Source organism: Pristiophorus japonicus, chromosome 16 (assembly GCF_044704955.1).
Source record: "Pristiophorus japonicus isolate sPriJap1 chromosome 16, sPriJap1.hap1, whole genome shotgun sequence".
NCBI lineage: Eukaryota > Metazoa > Chordata > Chondrichthyes > Pristiophoridae > Pristiophorus > Pristiophorus japonicus.
Window position 1 is genome coordinate 11,878,272 of NC_091992.1, and position 15,697 is coordinate 11,893,968.

At 49.5% G+C, this 15,697-nt stretch overlaps 1 protein-coding gene across 1 annotated transcript in view; it reads right to left on the bottom strand.

Annotated features, from left to right (window-relative positions):
• Window positions 1-15,697, bottom strand: part of msi2b (musashi RNA-binding protein 2b) — a 621,264-nt gene that overhangs the window by 307,067 nt on the left and 298,500 nt on the right. The window contains exon 7 of the mRNA XM_070856987.1: window positions 2,656-2,704. Coding sequence (XP_070713088.1) covers window positions 2,656-2,704 — 49 coding nt within the window. The remainder of the gene's footprint in view (window positions 1-2,655; window positions 2,705-15,697) is intronic.

Below are 15,697 nucleotides of genomic sequence, written 5' to 3' on the forward strand. Positions count from 1 at the left end.
TAAATGGCCGACCCCTTATTCTGAGACTGTGACCCCTGGTTCTAGACACCCCAGCCAGGGGGAAACATCCTCCCTGCATCTACCCTGTCAAGCCCAGTAAGAATTTTGTATGTTTCAATGAAATCACCTCTCATTCTTCTAGACTCTAGAGAATAGTGTGTCACTTGTCCCTGAGTCACGATTTTAAACGGCCACGACCTAGACAATAGCATTAGGATCAGGGGGAGGTCTTCAGCCCTCCGTGCCTGCTCCTCCATTCGATTCGATCAGGCATGATGTGCACCTCAACTCCAGTTGCCCGCCTTGGCTCCATATCCTTCGATACGCCTTGCCGACCCGTGACCCGATATTTGATATTCTTAAGATCTTGCCGTAAAAAAAAAGTGAGACACCCTGACCGCACCCCAGGGTCTCGATCAGCCAATCGAACTCTCTGACCTTTCCCAGTCACGCCCTCACCGAGGCACTCGCATTTCTGATTGGTCAACCACCGGCCAGGACAACAGCTACTCTAGTTGAAAGGCTCAAACTCAGTTCAAATCCCGTTTCATTCTCGGTGTCACACAAGCGGACGGGTACGAGGGCACAGATTTTTTTTTAAACGAGGAGAAAGAATATTTGACCCAACAAGAGCATCCCTTTCAAATTGATCCCATCCCCACCTACTCAACCATATTCCCCAATCTCTTCTCTCTTCAGAAAGGCATCTAGTTGTATTTTGAACCCATTGACACTAACAGTGCAGCCTACCTGCCCTACCTGAGCACGTGCAGCAGCAGGCCTGTATTGCCAGCACACCGAGGCTCGATGCTTAGTTTGACCAGTTATATCGTCGAATGATACAGCTCAGAAACAGGCCATTCGGCCCACCAGCTCCGTGCCGGTGTTTATGCTCCACACGAGCCTCCTCCCACCCTACTTCATCTCATCCCATCACCATATCCCTCTATTCCTCTCTCCCGCATGTGTTTATCCAACCTCCCCTTAAATCCATCGATACTATTCGCCCTCAACTACTACCCTGTGGTAGCGAGCTCCACATTCTCACCACTCTCTGGGTAAAGAAGTTTCTCCTGAATTCCTGACGGGATTTATTAGCAAATCTCTAATATTTATGGCCCCTAAATTTGGACTTTCCCCAAAAGTGGAAACATCTTCTCCACGTCTACCCAATCGAACGCTTTGATAATCTTAAAGACATCCATCAGGTCAACCCAGGTCAGGCCTTCTCTTTTCTAGAGAGAAGAGCGCCAGGCTGTTCAGTCTTTCCTTCTCTCAGTTCTGGTATCATTCTTATAAATCTGGCTTTTTTGCACATTGTCCAGTGTCTCGATATTCTTTTTATAATAAGAACATAAGAAATAGGAGCAGGAGTAGGCCATTTGACCCCTCGAGCCTGCTCCGCCATTTTATAAGATCATGACTGATCTGATCATGGACTCAGCTCCACTTCCCTGCCTGTTCCCCATAATCCTTTACTCCCTTATCGCTCAAAAATCTGTCTATCTCCACCGTAAATATATTCAATGACCCAGCCTCCACAGCTCTCTGGGGCAGAGAATTCCACAGATTTACAACCCTCAGAAGAAGTTTCTTCTCATCTCAGTTTTAAATGGGCGACCCCTTATTCTGAGACTATGTCCCCTAGTTTTAGTTTCCCTATGAGTGCAAATATTCTCTCTGCATCCACCTTGTCGAGCCCCCTCATTATCTTATATGTTTCGATAAGATCATCTCTCATTCTTCTGAACTCCAATGTGTAGAGGCCCAACCTACTCAACCTATCCTCATAAGTCAACCCCCTCATCTCCGGAATCAACCGAGTGAACCTTCTCTGAACAGCCTCCAATGCAAGTATATCCTTCCTTAAATACGGAGACCAAAACTGTACGCAGTACTCCAGGTGTGGCCTAATACGGAGACTGAGAACGGTTCACTGCACTCCAAGTGTGGTATGTTTAACCAAATAAGACAGCACAATCAAAAGGTGGAATCCTTTGTCAACAGGTCCCTGGATGTGGCACAATGCAGACACCCGAGCTGGACCAGGATTGGTGTGGCCGATCCTGGTCCAGAGACAGGTACCAGTTTCAATACAGCAGCACCAATACTGCCCTTCAGCAGTCTGAAAATGAACTTCTGGGAACCGACGACATTAGGATGGTTTTAACGTGTATAATATTTTGAATTATATTTTCCGCTAACATCCGACTTAATTATCTCTCAACCGTCCAGATTGCCATTATAGGAGGTGGCCTCTGGACTTGAACTTGCGCTAGTCTGCCACTACCTCGCCTCTCCAGTTGGCATCCAATCTACCGAAGCTAATTCAGGGCACCATCTCCCACCCACTTCTTTAGCCTCACTGAACCACCCATCATCCTAATGCCCTAAAAATCTCTCCAGCAAGGTTTGAGCCAAGTAATGAACACCGGGGCTGACAGTGTGTGGAATACTGATGTTAAGCAAACAGTTCCGTTGCAGCCGTGATCCTCGACATTAAATGGGTTCACACTGTCCTAACCTAATTGATATTCTCCCCATACACAAGTAACACTGGAGTACTCAGCATCCCCCCACCCTGCTGCAATACAAGAGGAGTTCTGGGTTCGCCGTACCAACAATTGGGGCTTTGTGCTGGGAGCTCTCACTTACCTCTATGCCTGTTAGTTGTCTTATCAAACATTAGCATGGCATCTTCTACCTGCAAGGCAAAAATAAAAGCTCAGGTTAGAAACAAGTATTTTAATATTCAATAATCGGAGAGCTCAGTGGTGTAATACGCGAAGCAATAAAGTGCCCAGTCTCACGGGCAGCCGTGTAAACCAGATTGGTGAGGTCTGTCTGATGCGTCAGCTGTCGCTCAGTGGGCAGCACTCTCGCCTGAGTCAGGAGGTCACGGGTTCAAGCAATTGCCTGGGAATCAGTTTGGAGTTTCATTTAAAGCAATTGCACCATCTCCGCTCTCCAGGTGTCAGCCGTGGCTCAGTGGGTCACGCACTCAGCTCTGAGTCAGAAGGTTGTGGGCTAAAGTCCCACTCCAGGGACTCGAGCACAAAAACTAAATCTAGGCTGACACTCCCAGTGCTGTGCTGAGGGAGTGCTGCACTGTCAGAGGCCCCGTCTGTCCTCTCAAGTGGACATAGAAGAGCCCATGGCACTATTTCGAAGAAGAGCAGGGATTGCTCCCACCCTGCATCCTGTAAGGACTCCATTCCATTCTCCCAGTTTCTCCATCTCCGTCACATGTGCTCTGACGACGCCACCTTCCACACTAGTGCCTCTGACATGTCTTCCTTTTCCCTCCGCCGTGGTTAACATGGCCCTCGACCGTGTCTGTTCTATTTCCCGCATCTCTACTCTCAGCCCTTCCCCTCCCTCAGAACCACAACAGGGTTCCCCTTGTCCTCACCTTCCACCCCACCAGCCTTCACGTTCAACCGATCATCCTCCTTCATTTCCGCCACCTCCCAGCGTGATCCCACCACCAATCACATCTTCCCCTCCCCTCTCAGCGTTCCGAAGAGACCGTTCCCTCCGCGACACCCTGGTCCATCCCGCAGTCACCCCCTCCCCTTCCCACGGCACCTTCCCGTGCAAGCGCAGGGGATACAACACCTGCCCTTTTACCTCCTCCCTTCCCACTGTCCAGGGCCCCAAACACTCCTTCCAGGTGAAACAGCGATTTACTTGTACTTCTTTCAATTTACTATACTGTATTCGCTGCTCACAATGTGGTCTCCTCTACATTGGGGAGACCAAGCGTAGATTGGGTGACCGCTTTGCTGAGCACCTCCGTTCAGTCCAGAAGTGTGACCCTGAGCTTCCGGTCACCTGTCACTTTAATTCCCCGCTCCATTCCCACTCTGACCTCTCCGTCCTCAGCCTCCTACACTGTTCCAATGAAGCTCAACGCATGCTCGAGGAACAGCACTTCATCTTTCGTTTAGGCGTTTTACAGTCTTCTAGACTGAACATCAAGTTCAACAATTTCAGGGTGTAACCGCTGCCAATCTTTGGCTCCCCCGCCTCCCTCCCACCTCGTCCCCACCCCCCCCCCCACTCCCCCCAGAGCCTGTTTTTTCCCCCCCTTGTCTCTACTGGCAGCTGGCCATTATTCCGCCATTCACACTCTATTGACCAATGTTTTTCTAACTTCTGCCATTACCATCTCAATATGGCCCACCATCCTCTCTAATCTCTCCTGCCTTCCACCTTATCACCGACCTTCCCTTATGTTCTTTCCTCCCCTCCCCCTTTCAGTGCTCCTTCAGAATCTGTTCTTTCTGAACATGCGCCAGTTCTGACAAAGGGTTGTCGGCCTGAAACGTTAACTCTGCTTCTCTCTCCACAGAAGCTGCCTGACCCACTGAGATTTCCAGCATTTTCTGTTTTTATTCCAGAAGCTAGCATCCACAATGTTTTGCTTTTGTGTTTGAGTTATTCCCCGGTGTCCTGGCCCTCAAGCAACATTACAAAAACAGATTATCTTGGTCATTATCACATTGCTGTTTGTGGGAGCTTGCTGTGCGCAAATTGGCTGCCACGTTTCCTACATTACGACAGTGACTGCACTCCAAAAGTACTTCATTGGCTGTAAAGCGCTTTGAGATGTCTGCTGGTCGTGAAAGGCGCTATATAAATGCAAGTTCTTTCTTTTATAGCCGGCTCCGTAACAAAGCTGTGGTGCTCTGGTGACCTGGGTGGCTCTGTGTCTGCGTCCGTCTTAAAGTCAGATCAGCCTGGGACACCGCAGAAGGAAGTGACAGGGTGTACAGCACAGAAAGAGGCCATTGGGCCCACTAGTCTGTGCCAGTGTTGGTACTCCACAAGTCTCCCAGTCCAACAACCTGATCTCAGTCTTCTAGCAGAACTTTCTATTCCCTTTTCTCTCATGTATTCCTCTTGTTTCCTTCTGAAAGCATCTCAGTTGTTTGCCTCAACCACTCCCTGTCGTCGCGAGTTCCACATTCTCTCCGAGTGAAAAGCTTTCTCCTCATTTCCCGATTTATTAATAACTATCTTGTATTAGCGGTGTGGGAATTGTCTGCTGTTTCCAACCCACACAGCTCCATGAACTGGCAAAGGGCGGACTAAGTCCACCATTCTACAGCACTGATGTCACCCAACTTGATGATGAGCAAGAATTCATCAACCAAAATCCTTACATTTAAAGAACGGAAGTTTCTAAACTTGGTAGTCAAATTGCGAGCACATTTCTCAAAGGGCTGTAGATTAGCGACCAAGGCGAAACTCCATTAACGGGGACACTGGAGCCTTTAAATAAGGGTGTGGCTTAAGAGCACAGGCAGCCTGTGCCTGGCACCTTTACGATGATTATGTTCCTTACCCATCCATCTCCCACTGCCTCGTTTCATGCTAACAAAGGCAGGTTTTACCCACTGCCCCTCGATGAGTGAACATGCTGTGTCACTCGCTCAATGTCAGAAAGCAGTTGCACCCTCGCTAAGTAGCATGGGAAGCTGTGCCTCCATTAGCTCCTGCTCGCACTGTAATGTCAGCAGGTATGGTTCAGCGCCATTAAAAGTGTCATCATCATAATAGGCAGTCCCTCGCAATCGAGGAAGGCTTGCTTCCACTCTAAAAATGAGTCCTTAGGTGGCTGAACAGTCCAATAATGAGAACCACAGTCCCTGTCACAGGTGGGACAGATAGTCGTTGAGGGAAAGGGTGGGTGGGGAGTCTGGTTTGCCGCACACTCCTTCCGCTGCCTGCGCTTGGTTTCTGCATGCTCTCGGCGACGAGACTCGAGGTGCTCAGCACCCTCCCGGATGCACTTCTTCCACTTAGGGCGGTCTTTGGCCAGGGACTCCCAGGTGCCGGTGGGGATGTTGCACTTTATCAGGGAGGCTTTGAGGGTGTCCTTGTAACGTTTCCTCGGCCCATCTTTGGCTCGTTTGCTGTGAAGGAGTTCCGAGTTGAGTGCTTGCTTTGTGAGTCTCGTGTCTGGCATGCAAACTATGTGGCCTGCCCAGCGAAGCTGATCAAGTGTGGTCAGTGCTTCGATGCTAGGGATGTTGGCCTGGACGAGGACACTAACGTTGATGTGTCTGTCCTCCGGGGGGATTTGTAGGATCTTGCGGAGACATCGTTGGTGGTATTTCTCCAGCGACTTGAGGTGTCTACTGTACATGGTCCAGGTCGCTGAGCCATACAGGAGGCTGGGTATTACTACAGACCTGTATCGGCCCGCATGCGACGTTCTCTGTAGGCTCTCGGTCCCGCTATTCTTGACTAGCTGGGCAACAACTCTTCCCCGGGGGACCGGAGATTGTGCTCGTCTGTCTGTACACGGGTTACACCCAGCTCAAGCATCCTTTCACAACTGGCACAGACTAGTACCTCCAAACAATGCCACTGGCAAAAACACCGCATTCAAAGAGAGGCAAATCAAACCAGGCTGAGGGAGGAGGGGAAGGAACGCGAGATCTGTAAGATTAACTCATAGTAAATGACTTAAATGGTCCCTTCACAGGCAAAACAATGCATGTGTGTAATTACAGACAGCACAGAAACAGACCATTGGTCCAACCAGTCCATGCCGGTGTTTATGCTCCACTCGAGCCTCCTCCCATCTTTCCTCATCTAACTCGATCAGCATAACCCTCTATTCCCTTCTCCCTCATATGCTAATCTAACCACCCATTAAAAGCATCGATACAGTTTGCCTCAACCACTCCCTGTGGTAGCGAGTTCCACATTCTCACCACTCTTTGGATAAAGAATTTCCTCATGAACTCCCTATTTGATTTCTTGGTGACTTTCTTATATTGATGGTCTCTAGTTTTGCCTCAGTCAAATGGGGCCCTGCTGCCTGAATTGGTAAATGAGATAAGAATTTCACTGCCAGTCCCTGGGAGCCAAACCAATGATCAACCGGTGGGGGGGGGGCTGCTGTGACTGCTGAAAAGACTGCTGGGAAATCTCTGCACGGCCGGGAACTCTCCCAGTGCCAGCTGGGAGTTATCGCACTGCTTCAACTCAACCTCCAATTGGCCAGTTAATGCCATGTGGCCTTCCCAATCCAATCCCAATCGAACCAATGGAAATTGAATGCAATTTGCCCCGATGGCTCGGTTGCTAATGAATGAAAGAAAGACAGACTTGCGTGTATACAGCGCTTTCACGATCACCGAACATCCGAAAGCTCTTTACAGCCAATGAAGTACTTTTGGAGTGTGGTCACTGTTGTACTGTGGGAAACCCGGCAACCAATTTGCGCACAGCAAGCTCCCACACACAGCAATGTGATAATGACCAGATCATCTGTTTTTGTGATGTTGGTTGAGGGATAAATATTGGCCAGGACACCGGAGATAACTCCCCCTTCTCCTCTTCAAAATAGTGCTGTGGGATCTTTTACATCCACCTGAGAGAGCAGACGGGGCCTCAGTTAAACACCTCATCCGAAAGTTGGCACCTCCGACAGTGCAGCACTCCCTCAGCACTGCACTGGGAATGTCAGCCTAGATTTTTGTGCTCAAGTCCCTGGAGTGGGACTTGAACCCACAACCTTCTGACTCAGAGGCGAGAGTGCTATCCACTGAGCCACAGCTGACACTCAACAGTGAAGCACAACGTCAAGGGTGCAACCAAGTATGGCCAAGGTGCTCCCAAGTTTGATCCCCGTTCTGGATTGAGATAGTGGATCTCAACTTGCCGGGGAGGGGGTAGTAGGGGAGCTACAACTGGCCTCAGTGCCTCTGGTATGAAGGTGGGGGCATGGACAGGACCAAGGGTCTATACCCACACTTGAAGAATGGCCATTTGGGTGAGACACTAGAGGGCAGCGGGCACCCATGAAACTGGGCCACAGCATGAGTCAGCACCCTTCCCAGCTATTGTTCAGTTACTGCTCTCTTATTTAAACCAACACTGGATATATCTTAAAGCAACAAAAAAAAATCCAATTCGTTCTGTGAGCCTTACTGCGAAATAACAACTCAATTTCTACTCACTTCAATGGATTTGCAACCTGGATCCTGCTTTATCTCAAAATGCTGCATCTCACTGTTGACTGACCTTGGCAACAATAGATTGCCAAGTGCCTAATCCCAAGCACACACCTGCAGCCCAACCGTGTCTGTCTGTGTCTGCATCACCCTCGCACCTCGCCGGCTCCCTGCGTCGTGCCAGGCTTGTCTGAGATGGCGTGCGGTCAGAAACCAGGGCGGATTAAGGGGGCCGTATTCTTGAACTGACTCGATAGCCTACCTCCCACCCCAACCCCAGAGTAATTTGACGGGACACAGGCTTACGAAAAATGCAAGTCTTGTTTCCAAAACTCCACTCCAGAGGAATCCCGGAATCTCATCCTGGAGGCCGGATGTTGAGTTAATAAGAACAGAAGAAATAAGAGCAGGAATAGGACATACGGCCCCGCGACACTGCTCTGCCATTTAATACGATCTTGGCTGATCCGATCTTGGACTCAGCTCCACTTCCCTGCCCGCTCCCCATAACCCCTTATTTGTTAAGAAACTGTCTATCTCTGTTTTAAATTTATTCAATGTCCCAGCTTCCACAGCTCTCTGAGGCAGCGAATTCCATAGACTTGCAACCCTCAGAGAAGAAATTCCTCCTCATCTCTGTTTTAAATGAACGGCCCCTTATTCTAAGATCATGCCCTCTAGTTCTAGTCTTCCCCCATCAGTGGAAACATCCTCTCTGCATCCACCTTTTCAAGCCCCCTCATAATCTTACACGTTTCGATAAGATCACCTCTCATTCTTCTGAATTCCAATGAGTAGCGGTCCAACCTACTCAACCTTTCCTCATAAGTCAACCCCCTCATCCCTGGAATCAACCTAGTGAACCTTGTCTGAACTGCCTCCAAAGCAAGTATATCCTTTCGTAAATATGGAAACCAAAACTGTACACAGTATTCCAGGTGTGGCCTCACCATTACCCTGTATAATTGTAACAAGACTTCCCTGCTTTTATACTCCATCCCCTTTGCAATAAAGGCCAAGATTCCATTGGCCTTCCTGATCACTTGCTGTACTGCATACTAACCTTTTGTGTTTCATGCACCAGGACCCTCAGGTACAGATGCAGTATGATGTGGATAAATGTGAGGTTATCCATTTTGGGGGCAAAAACACGAAGGCAGAATATTATCTGAATGATGGCAGATTAGGAAAAGGGGAGGTGCAATGAGACCTGAGTGTCATGGTACATTAGTCATTGAAAGTTGGCATGCAGGCGGTGAAGAAGGCAAATGGCATGCTGGCCTTCATAGCGAGAGGATTTGAGTATAGGAGCAGGGAGGTCTTACTGCAGTTGTACAGGGCCTTGGTGAGGCCACACCTTGAATATTGTGTACAGTTTTGGTCTCCTAATCTGAGGAAGGACATTCTTGCTATTGAGGGAGTGCAGCGAAGGTTCACCAGACTGATTCCCGGTATGGCAGGACTGACATATGAAGAAAGACTGGATCGACTAGGCTTATATTCACTGGAGTTTAGAAGAATGAGAGGGTATCTCATAGAAACATATAAAATTCTGACGGGATTGGACAGGTTAGATGCATGAAGAATGTTCCCGATGTTGGGGAAGTCCAGAACCATGGGTCACAGTCTAAGGATAAGGGATAAGCCATTTAGGACCGAGATGAGGAGAAACTTCTTCAGTCAGAGAATTGTGAACCTGTGGGATTCTCTATCACAGAAAGTTGTTGAGGCCAGTTCGTTAGATATATTCAAAAGAGAGCTAGATGTGGCCCTTACGGCTAAAGGGATCAAGGGGTATGGAGAGAAAGCAGGAATGGGGTACTGAAGTTGTATGATCAGCCATGATCATATTGAATGGTGGTGCAGGCTTGAAGGGCTGAATGGCCTACTCCTGCACCTATTTTCTATGTTTCTATGAAAAGAGCGTGCAGGGGGAGGGGAATGATGCATGGGACAATCGGGCAGAGAGGCAAACATGATCAAGCGAGAAACGGAGATGGGGAGAGTCAGAGTGACAAGCAGTGAGAGAGAGGGAGAGATACAGACAGACGGAGACACTGAGAATGAAAGCCAGTATCTCGGGAATTGCAGTCAGAAACAAAGAGAAGGATTGATAAAGAAATCTTTCATTAAACTAGCTGTCACTGGTCTCAAAGTAAACGTCTCCTCTCACTACCCGTTCCAGAGGGCTGCTGTGAAATGTGTTTACACAACGGCTGCACCTCCACCTCACACAGCTGAGCTACTGCGGCACAAATAGCAATCGGTATCAGAGAGGCCATTCCTTTTTCTTTTGTCCTGTAGGGCAGCCATGGCACTGACATCCCCCGGGACGGTGCTGACCAATATTTCCCGCTAAGATGCAGGTGACCGCACAGTATAAGAAAGATTTGCGTTTCTATAGCGCCTTTCACGACCACCGGACGTCTCAAAGTGCTTTACAGCCAATGAAGTACTTTTTGGAGTGTAGTCACTGTTGTAATGTGGGAAACGCGGCAGCCAATTTGCGCACAGCAAGCTCCCACAAACAGCAATGTGATAATGACCGGATAATCTGTTTTTGTTATGTTGGTTGAGGGATAAATATTGGCCCCAGAACACTGGGGATAGCTCCCCTGCTCTTCTTCGAAATAGTGGCCATGGGATCTTTTACGACCACCTGGGAAGGCAGAGGGGGCCTCGGTTTAACGTCTCATCCGAAAGACGGCACCTCCGACAGTGCAGCACTCCCTCAGCACCGCACTGGGAGTGCCAGCCTAGATTTTTGTGCTCAAGTCTCTGGAGTGAGACTTGAACCCACGACCTTCTGCCTCAGAGGCGAGAGTGCTGCCCACTGAGCCCACAGCTGACACTGTGTAACCTCACAGGTCCTGCGTAGGCTGTTCACCGGCTTTTACGTTGTGAATACCCCACATGCGCAGAAATTTAAAGGGGGAAACCACGCATCAAAGGCAACAGGCCGCGTGGAACAAACCGCAGTTTACAGGGAACCTTGGTGCTGACTCGGAACAGTGCTCCCCTCCCCCCCCCCCCGCGAGGGTGCTGACCCCCAGGAGGACACTGTGCACTGACACGGAGGAAAAGCTTCCACGCAAGCACCTCATGCAGCTCCACCTCGACTACAAGTACTGGGCTGCCCCGTCACTCGCCCGCTAACTCATTCCTGCACCTCCCATCCTGGCCTGTCATTTCTCAATCCAACGCCCCTTCAGCCTGGGCAAAGATGGCTCGAGATGCCTCTTAAAGCTCCCCAGAAACTTTGTAAATTTTCAACCCCCGCCCCCACCTCAACACACCCCTTTAATTGTCGCCATTCCTTTAAATGCGCCTTGCACACAATTTCACCTCTCCTATCAGTGGTGTGACCGCCTTGGGCCACCTGAGCCTGCACCTGGACTGGCGAATAATTATGTGAATTAAGGTTAGACCCGGAAAATCGAGCGCGATTATTAGATTTTGGGATTCAGGCGGGTCTTAAAGCAGAGCAAACTGGATTAGAACTGTTTTACATCTGAAGATGGAAAATCATCTCCAGAGAGGACAAGAGGAGGACATGAAGGAGAAGCAAAAATTTCACAGGCGAGCAGTAGGGGGCACTCCTCTGAGTTTTTGGTGAAGGACAAAAAGGACTTGAATTTATATAGCGCCTTTCACAACCTCAGGACGTCCCAATTAAGTACTTTTTGAAGAGCAGTCACTGTTAGGCCACAGCTGGAGTACTGCGTGCAGTTCTGGTCAACGCATTACAGGAAAGATGTGATTGCACAAGAGAGGGTGCAGAGGAGATTTGCGAGGATGTTGCCAGGACTGGAGAATGTTAGCTATGAGGAAAGATTGGATAGGCTGGGGTTGTTTTATTTGGATCAGGAGGCTGAGGGCAGACCTTACTGAGCTGTATAAAATTATGAGGGGCCTAGATAGAGTGGATAGGACGGACCTATTTCCCTTAGCAGAGGGGTCAACAACCAGGGGCATAGATTTAAAGTAATTGGTAGGAGGTTTAGAGGAGATTTGAGGGGAAATGTCGTCAGGCAGAGGGTGCTGGGGGTCTGGAACTCACTGCCTGAAAGGGTGGTAAAGGCAGAAACCATATTTAAAGAGTGCTTGGATGTGCACTTGAAGTGCCGTGACCTGCAGGGCTACGGACCCAGAGCTGGGAAATGGGATTAGACTGGGTAGCTCTTTGTCATCTGGCGTGGACACGATGGGCCAAAATGCCCTCCTCCCGTGCTGTAAATTTCTATGATTCTGTGTTGTAATGTGGGAAACGCGGCAGCCAATTTGCGTACAACAAGCTCCCACAAACAGCAACGTGATCATGATCAGATAGTCTGTATTTTTTTGTTATGTTGATTGAGGGATAAATATTGGCCCCAGGACACCGGGGATAACTCCCCCTGCTCTTCTCAGAAATAGTGCCGCGGGATCTTTTACGTCCACCCGAGAGGGCCAGACGGGGCCTCGGTTTATCGTCTCATCTGAAAAAACAGCACACCCGATGGCGCGGCACTCCCTCAGCACTGCACCTGGGAGCGTCAGCCTAGTGTTGGAAAGAGAGGCGGGAGACAACGTTAAACACGAGATTGCGATGGATACGTTTCACATCATGTGCCCCAACCAGGACAAACCTACAATGCTGCTCTTTGCAGGATAAGACTTCTCAGGATCGCAGAGGATTACAGAAACTGCCCTGCCAGATCTTGCCGTGGATCAAGTGTCAGGAAGTTCAGCAACTTCTCCTCCACCAGCTCTGTGAGCTGGGGGTGGGCGCGTTTGAAAACTATTCCTGCTGCCAGAAAAGATAATTCGCGTCTCCTTTTCAGACGCTCCGTCAACACTGGTGCAACTCTGTAAATTTAAACCGGGGGAGCTGAACACAAAGGCAAGCCCATCAAAGAATGAGACACTGTTGCTCCAACTTATTTTCCCAGCGATCACCCTCGAAGCTCTCACCACTTCCTTGTTCAGCATTCAATCAGAGGCTTTATTCATTTTTCATTTATTTAACCAAAAATACTTGAGGAATGTTGCACTCATCAAGGTTAAGGCATCATCATCATCATCATCATCATCATAGACAGTCCCTCGGAATCGAGGGACGACTTGCCTCCACTCTAAAAGTGAGTTCTCAGGTGAGTGAACCGTCCAAAATGGGAATTACAGTCTCTGTCACAGGTGGGACAGACAGTGGTTGAAGGAAAGGGTGGGTGGGGAGTCTGGTTTGCCGCACGCTCCTTCCGCTGCTTTCTGCATGCTCTCGGCGACGAGACTTGAGGTGCTCAGCGCCCTCCCGGATGCTCTTCCTCCACTTAGGGCGGTTTTTGACCAGGGACTCCCAGGTGTCGGTGGGGATGTTGCATTTTATCAGGGAGGCTTTGAGGGTGTCCTTGAAACGTTTCCTCTGCCCACTTGGGGCTCGCTTGCCGTGTAGTTCCGAGTAGAGCGCTTGTCTTGGGAGTCTTGTGTCAGGCATGCGGACTATGTGGCCCGCCCAGCGGAACTGGTCGAGTGTGGTCTGTGCTTTGATGCTGGGAATGTTGGCCTGGTTGAGGACACTGATGTTGGTGCGTCTGTCCTCCCAGTGGATTTGCAGGATCTCGTGGTATGTCAGCACTGAGCCACTGATGGTGGCCAGCACTCCCGGGTTAGGTACAGGATGATTCGTTGCAGAATAAAGCTTCAACCCCACTTTACTGCACCAGTGAGACATTGTCCACCTCCCACCCCAGCTATCCTGATCCTCTTCGTTTATCTGAATGAGACTGAACCTTGGTGAGACCACTCGGAGTAATGTGCACAGTTCTGGTCTCCTGATTACAACAAGGATATAGAGGCACTGGACAAGGTTAAAAAAAAATGATATACAAGGATAATGGCAGAACTAGGAAAGTATAACTTTCAGGAAAGACTAAACTGGCTGGGGTTCTGCTCTCTTGAAAAGGGAAGATTGAGGTGTGACCCGATGAAGGTCTTTGAAATGTTGACGGGGTCATATATGGTCGACGCAGAGAAAACAGTGGGGGAGACCCCAAAGCTAGGAAATATAAATATATGATAGTCACGAATAAATCCAATAAGAAGTTCAGGAGAAATTTCTTTGCCCAGAGTGGTGAGAATGTGGAACTCGCTGCCACAGGGAGGGTTTTGAGGCGAATAGCAGAGCTACATTTAAGGAGAAGCGAGATAAGTACATGTACAGGTCTCTGACATGTCTGCCCATGAAACTGCCAGGTAAGAATTAGAGGGAACATAAAATATAGGCTGGCATGAGAGGTTTGTGGAAGGTCCCACTGTCCTATCTGCTGCTAACAAAGAAATAGACATCTGAGGAAATCTGTGACGCATTAGACTCCCATACATTAAATGTATGATTGAGACTTGACTCCCCTTTACTTGAATTTTGGTAGATTTCAACCATCTACTAAAAATGCAGTATGTGAGGTGTGTTTAATTGAAAACTTATTTATAGGTACTTGAAGAACCTGTTATTCATCTAAGTGGTTATAAGTAGAGCTGGAGCACCAGGCCCTGGAACATTGTGGGCGAAAGAGCGGTGAATGAGGGTACGGGGCCCAGAGGACGAGGGCCCAGGGGCCAGCCCACACTGCGATATGTGAGCGCACTAGGTCCGTGCAGCAGAGCAGGTCTCCAGTTGTCCTGGTTAACCCTTGCCACTGGATAATGGCCTAGCTCTGTCAAGCCCGTGTGGTGGCTGGTGTGCAACGGCCACCCCACGTTAAAAAAATCCACGCACAGGCATCTTCAACCGTTCAATTGGAGTTCAGGACCTGGAACATCGGGTCCTTCATTGAAACATCTGCAAACTTTTGTGGAAGCCAGTCATCCTCGTTCGAGGGACCCCCTATGATGATGACATAGACCAGTTGGGCCGAATGGTCTGATTCTGAGCTGTAAATTCCATGTAATTCTATGTAATTAGTGCAGAGCTGGGGGGCGGTTTTGGACAGTGCACCCATTAGAAACTGTGCTGAGGCTACCCACATTCATTTATTACTGGACTCACATACCCAGCACAAGACAGAAGACTTTCATCCGGTCAATCGGGGTTGGATTTGTAGCCGGGTGTCACTCTATTGCACTGCTCAGTACCTCCACATCTCTTTCGATGACCGTGTACAAGGGAGCTGGCCTTTCTTACCAGCTCCTGTAGATTCCGTGAGCAGGCAGTGCGCATTAAAGGGTTAACACTTCTCACAAGCTTCCCCCCACCCACCCCTCACATAAACGCCATTGTTTCCAGCCCACCGCCTCACAAAGCCATCATGTCTCTGCTGATGAAAGATGTGACTAAGTGTTTTAATGACTGTATGTTTCCCAGCAATAATTGCCTGACCTCAATAAAACTCCCATCAATTGGACCCAGTCAAGCCTGTGAATGGGGAGCTGACCTGCGCCATCGAGGAACCCCTCTTGCTTTGGAAGTTCGGCCGGGGTCCAGGAGACGGCAGACAGGGGCATCTCGGAGCTACCCGCTGGTTGGGCACTTTGTGCAATGTTGGTGCTTTCAGTCATCACTCACACCTCAGCGCGAGTCAGCGCTCGTACACAGTGGCCCACTTCTCCCCTCCAACCCCCGCCACCCCAACCCACCCACCCCCTCACCCCCAACACAACCTCTCACCCCCAACCCCAACCCAATCCACCTGCCCCCTCACCCGAACCCACCCTCTCACCCCCACCCCAACCCAATCCACCTATCTTCC